Source organism: Stomoxys calcitrans, chromosome 1 (genome assembly GCF_963082655.1).
Source record: "Stomoxys calcitrans chromosome 1, idStoCalc2.1, whole genome shotgun sequence".
Taxonomy (NCBI): domain Eukaryota; kingdom Metazoa; phylum Arthropoda; class Insecta; order Diptera; family Muscidae; genus Stomoxys; species Stomoxys calcitrans.
Window position 1 is genome coordinate 43,435,210 of NC_081552.1, and position 8,472 is coordinate 43,443,681.

The following is an 8,472-nucleotide window of genomic DNA, read 5'->3' on the forward strand; positions in this document are numbered from 1 at the left end:
GGCCCAATCTTGGGAATCCACCACCATGCATTCTGCTAAAAATTTGTACAAAATAAATTTAGTTGAAGGTCATAATTTTATTCTAAATACCAAACTTCTGCTAAACCATCAAAAATTAAATCTTTTAGGGACCCAACAAGAATGATCGAGAAACCGGTTAACATGAGAGCTATATCAGGTTTTAGACTGATTTGGATCGTATTTGGCACAGTTGTTGGAAGTAATAACGGATCACCACATGCAAATTTTCAGCCAAATCGGTCGAAAATTGCGGCTTGTTTAGGCTCAAGAAATCAAAACGGAAGATCGGTTGATATGGGAGCTATATCTAAATCTGAACCTATACTATCCATTTGAAATCTCCAAGGATCTATATATATATATATATATATATATATATATATATATATATATATATATATATATATATATATATATTAAGTATCTGTGAAAAATTTCAAGCGGCTACGTGTTAAGCTAAGGTGTTATAAACGGAATGACTAGATTAGTATATCCCCATCCTATTGTGGTTAGTGTAAAAATATATATTTCGACCCTTCAAAGTATATATATTTCGGATCGGCGTCAAAGTTTAACACGATTTAACGATGTCCGTGTGTCTGTCCGTCTCTCCGTCCGTCTGTTGTAATCATTCTACAGCCTTCAAAAATTGAGATATTGAGCTGAAGTTTGGCACAGATGCATCCTTTTTGTGCACGCAAGTTAAGTTTTTGAACGGGCTCGATCGTACCATATATTGATATAACCGCTACATAGACTTATCTGCCGATGAAGTGTCTGAACCCATAAATTTGAAACAGTAAGTTGTTTTAAGCCTCCCGACATCCGACCTGAATATGTTTCAGATCGGACTATATTTAGATAAAGCTGCCATATAGACCGATTTACCGATAAAGGGTCTGAAGCCCATAAAAGCTGATTTATTTATCCGATTTCACTGAAATTGGAAACAGTAAGTTGTTTTAAGCCTCCCGTCATCCGACCTTGATATGGTTAAGATCGGACGATATTTAGATATAGCTGCCATTAGGGACGTAGCCAGGATTTTATTTTTTTTTTTTTGGGGGGGGGATGCCCACCCAAAAAAAATTTTTCTGTTACTGTGAAATTAGTAAAGATACCTCAATTTTGTTTTTTTATTGTGGTCGTTATTGGGTGCAGGACCTGACCCATCGGTGGTGACATTTGGTCATATAGTCAGAGCTGAATTTTGCACTGATTGCCAACACACTATTTTACAGGCAGATCCTAATCTTCCAAAACCTTAAAATGTGATTGTCTTGGCGAATATCTCAATTTTATAGTGAAAGTTTCGGCGAATCAGTTTCAATATTTTGATGAAATTTGTTCTTTATTGGTAATTGCAAAAATAAACCGATCCGAACCATATGATGACACTGATGTCGAAAAGCCTGTATGAAATTTCAGTAAAATCTGATTAAAAATGCGTCTTTTATGGGGCCAAGACTTTAAATAGAGATATCGGTCTATATAGCAGCTATATCCAAATCTGGACCGATTTGGGCCAAGTTGCAGAAAAATGTCCAAGAGCCTAACACAACTCACCATCCCATCGGCGAAATCAGACAATAAATGCGCTTTTTATGGCCGCAAAACCTTAAATCGAGAGATCGGTTTATATGACAGCTATATTCAAATCAAGACCGATCTGGGCCAAATTGAAGAAGGATGTCGAAGGGCCTAACACAACTTACTGTCCCAAATTTCGGCGACATCGGACAATAAATGCACCTTTTATGGGCCCAAAACCTTAAATCGAGAGATCGGTCTATATGGCAGCTATATCCAAATCTGAACCGATCTGGGCCAAATTGAAGAAGGGTGTCGAAGGCCCCAACACAACTCTCTGTCCTAAATTTCAGCAAAATCGGATAATAAATGTGGCTTTTATGACAAATATTGTGCAGATCGGACTATATTTAGATATAGCTGCTGTATAGACCGATCTTCCTGTTTAGGGTCTAAGGCCCATTAAAGCTGCATTTATTACCCAATTTGCGGAAATTTGAAACCGTGAGTTGTTGGCCACAACTTTAAATGTTTTGACAACCAACCATATTGTAAGTTTCTATGACGAAATTTTGGAAATTGTCGCAGGCATGCTTATCGACTAACTGATATGAAATTTAGGAAATTTTGAAATGTACCTAAGCATGGATAAACTTTTCCTATATTATTACTCACCCTGAAAATGCATATGTGTAAGTAAGTCCATGTGTAGGGTATAAATGAACTTTACTCTTGACTAACAAAAGCATTAGATTTTTTTCATTATTCACAAAATATCGATAGCAATTTAATCCCTTTCCATCAATCAAAAGAGCTAACTGGCGTTTCATAATTTACAAAATGTTCTGTTCATAATTGCCAAATGTTCAGTCTACATAGCGCAGGCAAACTCGGAAGACAGCAGTTAGTTTACAACGAAATTCAAGATATAATTAAAAGCAAAAAAAAAAATATGGAGAAAGGTGAATATTTATATAACACTATAAGACTTGCAACCGACGGTACCCATTGATGTCAAAGGGGTTTGCCCTCAATTAGTTAATGGGATATTTGTGTGAAAGTTTACTTTTTTAGAGGAGAGGCGTGTTTTTCGAAAACCTGCTTAGAAAATAATTCAAGGACACCAATAAAATGCAAGGATAAAATTTGAACAAAATAAAAATTAGAAAAAATAATTGTATATATTGTATCTTCAGTAAACACTACTCATTTTGAGATTTTTCACCTACACATTTCAAATTTTTTTTTCAGAAACTCTTCTCCTTTTCTTAACCCTGTACTCCCTTACATTTGGCCACACCGAGGCTTCCGCTTGGGAATCGGGTGAACTAAGTGATACTCTGTGCAATTCCAAACGGGATGGATCACTTTTGCGCATAAGCGGCTTGTGTAGCAGTTATATCTATTGTCTGACCGAAAAGGCCATAACGATAAATTGTCCTTCGAATATGGGGTTTAGTGCCAGCTATGGAGGTTGTGTTGACTATTCCCAATCGGATTGTGTTAATGATAACAATACTGATGGTCATTCCAATGAGAATAAAGTCTCCAATTCAAGCAATGCAGGAGATCAGAATGCCCTAAACTGGACGATATGCTCTTCTAAGTCAGATGGAACTACATTTCCTATAAAAAGTGAATGTCAGCTCTTTATCTATTGTTTGAGTGAAATTCCTTTGCCCATGCCATGCCTCTTTGACACCGCTTATAGTACCTCTGAGGGCTATTGTGTCCAATATCAAGATTCTGATTGTGTAGAGGTTAGCAAAACAACATCGGTAACCTACCCAACAACAATGCAGAACGAAAATTCGTCATCAGTTCCCATATACCCAACTACATATGTACCTAGCACAAGCTCAAGTGCTATAAAATCTACAACTTCATCAACCTCTATAGGTACCACAAGACATCCAACATCATCATATTCAACAACAAGTGGATATCCTCAGACTTCCGCTTCAGGACAACCAACTTTAACCACAAAAGCTGGAACAGATTTTTCCACAACTACTGGCACACAACCAACTACAGGCGAATTTTCTACTCGACAACCACAAAGCACCTCCACAGTGCGAACTTCATCTACCACAGCCCTAACATCCACTCAACGTCCTTTGAGTTCTTCCATCTTATCTTCAAGTACCGCTGATACAAACCAATCTTCAACTGAACTTCCTCAAACCATATCAACATCCTCTTCAAGCTCTGAACAAACTACAAACAACTCATCACCACCAGCACTAACAACGTCGACTCATCGTCCACCAGATACTTCGACCTTAACGAAATCTACAACAATAACACAAACAACAAACAAAAGCCTACAAAACAATTCGACATATACGGAATCAACTTCAAGTAGAGGAACCACTACTTCTCAAACTTTAACTTCAGCCTATACCATTACATCATCGACAAATACTCCCACTACAACTGGTTCAACTCCAAAATCCACACAATATGCAACAACTGAAACACCTACCGAAAGTTCTCAAACGTCTACATGGCACTCTTCATCGACCATAAATGTTGAGACTACCAGTGAACGCACTCAAACACCTCCATCTACTACTTCAGCCAGCCCTAACCCAACGAGTACATCTCGAGGTCCTCCTACACCGTACTCTCCCACACTTATTCCTCCTACACCTCCTTCACCCACATCCTCTTCAACAAATAATCCAACATCGACAGTATCAACTTCAACTACGATTCCATTATCAACTACGCCAATATTGCCTGGCATATCTTCCACAAATTCTGCAACCGAAACAACCGTAGAAGATCCTACAACTGAAAAGGGACAAACCAGAAGCTCTACTACAAGTGATCCCATAACTGCAGAAGGACAAACCACAGACCCAGTTACCCAATATCCATCAACTGCTGGAGGACAAACCACAGACCCAGCTAATAAATATCCATCAACTGTTGGAGGACAAACCACAGACCCAGCTACCAAATATCCATCAACTGCAGGAGGACAGACTACAAGCTCAACTACAATAGATCCTACAACTACAGGAGGACAAACTACAAGCTCAACTACAGGAGGACAAACCACAACCCCATCTACAAATGATCCTACAACTGCAGGAGGACAAAGCACAAACCCAACTTCGAACTATCCCACAACTGCAGGAGGACAAACCACAAACCCAACTTCGAACGATCCCACAACTGCAGGAGGACAAACCACAAACCCAACTTCAAACGATCCCACAACTGCAGGAGGACAAACCACAGACCCAGCTACCAAATATCCATCAACTGCAGGAGGACAAACTACAAGCTCAACTACAATAGATCCTACAACTACAAGAGGACAAATCACAAACCTATCTACAAATGACCCTGCAACTACAACTTCAACTACAAAAAATCCCCAAAAAATCACCAGTACTTCTCATACTTCGTCAACTACAACAAACAGTGGCTCACAAACCTCTTTAACAACCACAGATCCTAAAACAACAGGTGCCTTTCAGACATCAACCACTGGGGGAGAATCCACAAAGAATATGGTTTCTCAAACCTCTTCAACTACGACAGCCAGGGGTTCTCAAACCTCATCAATTACAACAGATCCTACAACACCTAGTAATTCGCAATCATCAACACAGAAACCCGAGACTACCACTACAACATATCACACAACAAATAGAGCTCCACATTCCACCACCGCTAGAGACGTTTCCACAACAACCAATGCTTCTCAAACTCCCGCTACTATAACAGATCATACAACAACTAGTTCTTCTCAAACTTCTGCAACTTTTACAGATCAAACAACAACAAGTGCTTCCCAAACATCTTCACGGGCCACTGAGTCCACAACAAGCATTGGCATTCAAACCTCCACCACCAGAGAAGATTTCACGACAAATATGGCTTCTCGTACTCCTTCAACTACAATAGATTCTACAACAACCATTGCTGCACAAACCTCTTCAACTAACGCGGACTTCACAACAAACCATAAAGATACCTCAACTGCCAATGGACCTATAACCTCTACAACAACTATAGATCCTAAATCAACATCTTTCCCAATAATAACAAATGTTCCTACAACCCAACGCCCTCTAAGTTCTTCCATCTCAACCACACCATATGTTGCCTCCAGCACCAGCAGCCTGCCCAAAACAACTACAAGCATAACAAATGGTTACACTATCCCACCATCGGTGGCAACTCTAATAGACCAGTTGTGCAAAGGAAGAAAATCTGGCGCTCATATTCCATATCCCGGCAATGAAACCGAATATGTCATATGTCCCATACCAGAGCCAGAATTAGTCCAATGTCCCATTAATACTCAGTTCGATGTTACTACTGGACAATGTATATCGGATTTGAGCTTTATCGATATGCCCGCCTGTCAAGATTTAGCCTACGGGCAAGCCATAGCTTACAAAGGTGACTGCACAAAATACTATCTTTGCTTTGGCAACAAAGCATTGAATAAGGAATGGCAATGTGCCGAAAACTGGTACTTCAGTGCACCACTAGGAAGCTGTGTTCCAGCCGATCTATATGAATGTCCCTGGTAGAAATTACGTATGATTTGATCCTCATAAAATTTAAGTAAACAAACAAGACTTATGCGTGAACAAACGAAATTATAAAAAAAGAAAACAATAACATTTTAATTACATACTAGAATTTTTATGATTTTAAAAATGATATATAAATTTATAGCATAATAAAAACATACAAAATCGATCTCATATGCCTGTCTTTCAAATCCAAATTTTTTTGTACAAAAACAAAGTCAAACGCAAATTTGCCCATGAACATTTCATTAAGGAACATTGGCAAATTTCTCACACATTAATAGGTGCTGCCCGCTTCAAGTTTAAGCTCAATGATAAGGGGCCCCCTTTCTATAGCTGAATCCGGTGCAACACCCCTTTGGGGAGAAGTTTTTGCATGGCATGGTACCTCACAAATGTCACAAGCATTAGATGGTGATAACCATCGTTGAAATTTATTTTTCTAATGTTCTCGCCAGGATTCGAACCCAGGCATTTAGATTCATAGGCAGTCATGCTAAATAACCTCTGCGCTGCGGTGGCCTTCCAACTGTGGACCTACCCTTGCAATACTGAAATCAAAAAATGTGGAAACCAGTGCGTCCGAATCCTCTCCACAGAGCCCTTAACCAGCAACGTTCATCAAAACCCTACCAATAGAAGAGATTTCACAACAGTCAGGGCTTCTCAAACCTCTTCTAAGATAACTGAATTAACAACAAACAACCGCTCTGGAACTACTACCACCAGAGGAGGTACTATAACAAATATATAATACTTGCATATGACGTATTTATTATTGAAACTCTCATTTGGAATCTCTGAAAAGGTATTTAATTGGCTACAACAACAGCAACAACAAGTAAAAGTGTGCTAAATTCGGCCGAGCCGAATCTGGGGAACTCACCACCAAGGATACTGCTAAAAATTTATAAATACAAGCTAAATTTAGTTCAAGGGCACAATTTTATTCTACATACCAAACTTCAGCCGGTTTATATGGGAGGAAAAAAATTGTGTCTTGCAAGGGCTCTAGAAGTCAAATCGGGAGATCGGTTTCTATGGGAGCTATATCAGGTTATAGACCGATTTGTTTCGTATTTAGCACAGTTGTTGGAAGTCATAACAGTACAATATTAAGTATCTGTCCAAAACTTCAAGACGCTAGCTTTACGCGTTCGACCGCTATCGTGATTTCGACAGACGGATGGTCGGACGGACATGGCTAGATCGACTTAGAATGTCGAAAAGATCAAGAATATACATATATACTTTATGGGGTCCTAGATCAATTTTTCGAGGTGTTACAAACGGAATGACTAGATTAGAATACCCCCATCCTATGATGGTGGGTATAAAAATGACATCTAAAACATTATAATCTTCTACACCAATCAGCGGCTCTCGAACCATAAACTTGAGGCAAGGCAGATTCTGTTATTATTTCTCTTCGAGGGAGTGGTAGATTTTTCTAGAATAGGCCGAACATGAGTTGATGTGAACACAAGTAAAAGAGTGCAAAGTTCGGCCGGGCCGAATCTTGGGAACCCACCACCACGGATTCTGCTAAAAAGTAATAAAAAATAAATTAAGTTAAAGGGCATAATTATATTTTATATACCAAACTTCTGTCAAACCAGCAAAAATTAAAGCTTCTAAGTACCGAATAAGTATGATAGAGAGACTGGTTTACATGGGAGCTATCAGGTTATAGACTGATTTGGACTAGTTTGGTTTGGCACAGTTGTTGGAAGTTATAACAGAACACCGCATGCCAAATTTCAGCCTAATCGGACAAAAATTACTGCTTGTAAGGACTCAAGAAGTCTAATCGGGAGATCGGTTATATGGGAGCTGTATCAGATTACGAACCGATTAGGTCCGTATTCAACACAGTTGTTGGAAGTCATAACGGAACACCACATGCAAAACTTCAGCCAAATCGGACAAAAATTGCGGCTTGTAAGGGCTCAAGAAGTCAAATCGGGAGATGGGTTTATCTGGGATCTGTATCTAAATATGAATCCCCAACGACCTACATCAATTAGATTTATCTGTGGAAACTATCAAACGGCTAGCTTAACGCGTCCGATTGCTATCGTGATTTCGACAGACGAAAGGACGGAATAGCTCGATTAGTATACCTCCATCTTATGGTGGTGGGTATAACAAGCAAAAGCGTACTAAGTTCGGCCGGGTCGAACCTTATATAGCCCCCACCATGGAATGCATTTGTCGAGTTCTTTGCGCGATATCTCTTTATAGGCAAATAATGGATAAGAATTATTATGCAATTGGAGCTATATCAAGTTATAGTCCGATTCGGACGATAAATGAATTGATTGTTGAAGACAGTAGTAGAAGTTATTGAGTAATATTTCAG

At 39.1% G+C, this 8,472-nt stretch overlaps 1 protein-coding gene across 1 annotated transcript; it reads left to right on the top strand.

Annotated features, from left to right (window-relative positions):
• Nucleotides 1–2,378: 2,378 nt before the first annotated feature.
• Nucleotides 2,379–6,185, top strand: LOC106093794 (mucin-2). Its single transcript, XM_013260948.2, has 2 exons — nt 2,379–2,513; nt 2,803–6,185. The coding sequence occupies exons 1-2, from the start codon at nt 2,414–2,416 to the stop codon at nt 6,105–6,107; spliced, it is 3,405 nt and encodes a 1,134-aa protein (XP_013116402.2). The 5' UTR covers nt 2,379–2,413; the 3' UTR covers nt 6,108–6,185.
• Nucleotides 6,186–8,472: the final 2,287 nt, after the last annotated feature.

Bases quoted from the DNA above. Each gene is read 5' to 3' on its own strand.
- LOC106093794 (XM_013260948.2), top strand. From the start codon at position 2,414: ATGTTCAGTCTACATAGCGCAGGCAAACTCGGAAGACAGCAGTTAGTT. The intron at 2,514-2,802 runs GTGAATATTTAT...TTTTTTTTTCAG, and splicing joins AAAAAAAAATATGGAGAAAG to AAACTCTTCTCCTTTTCTTA.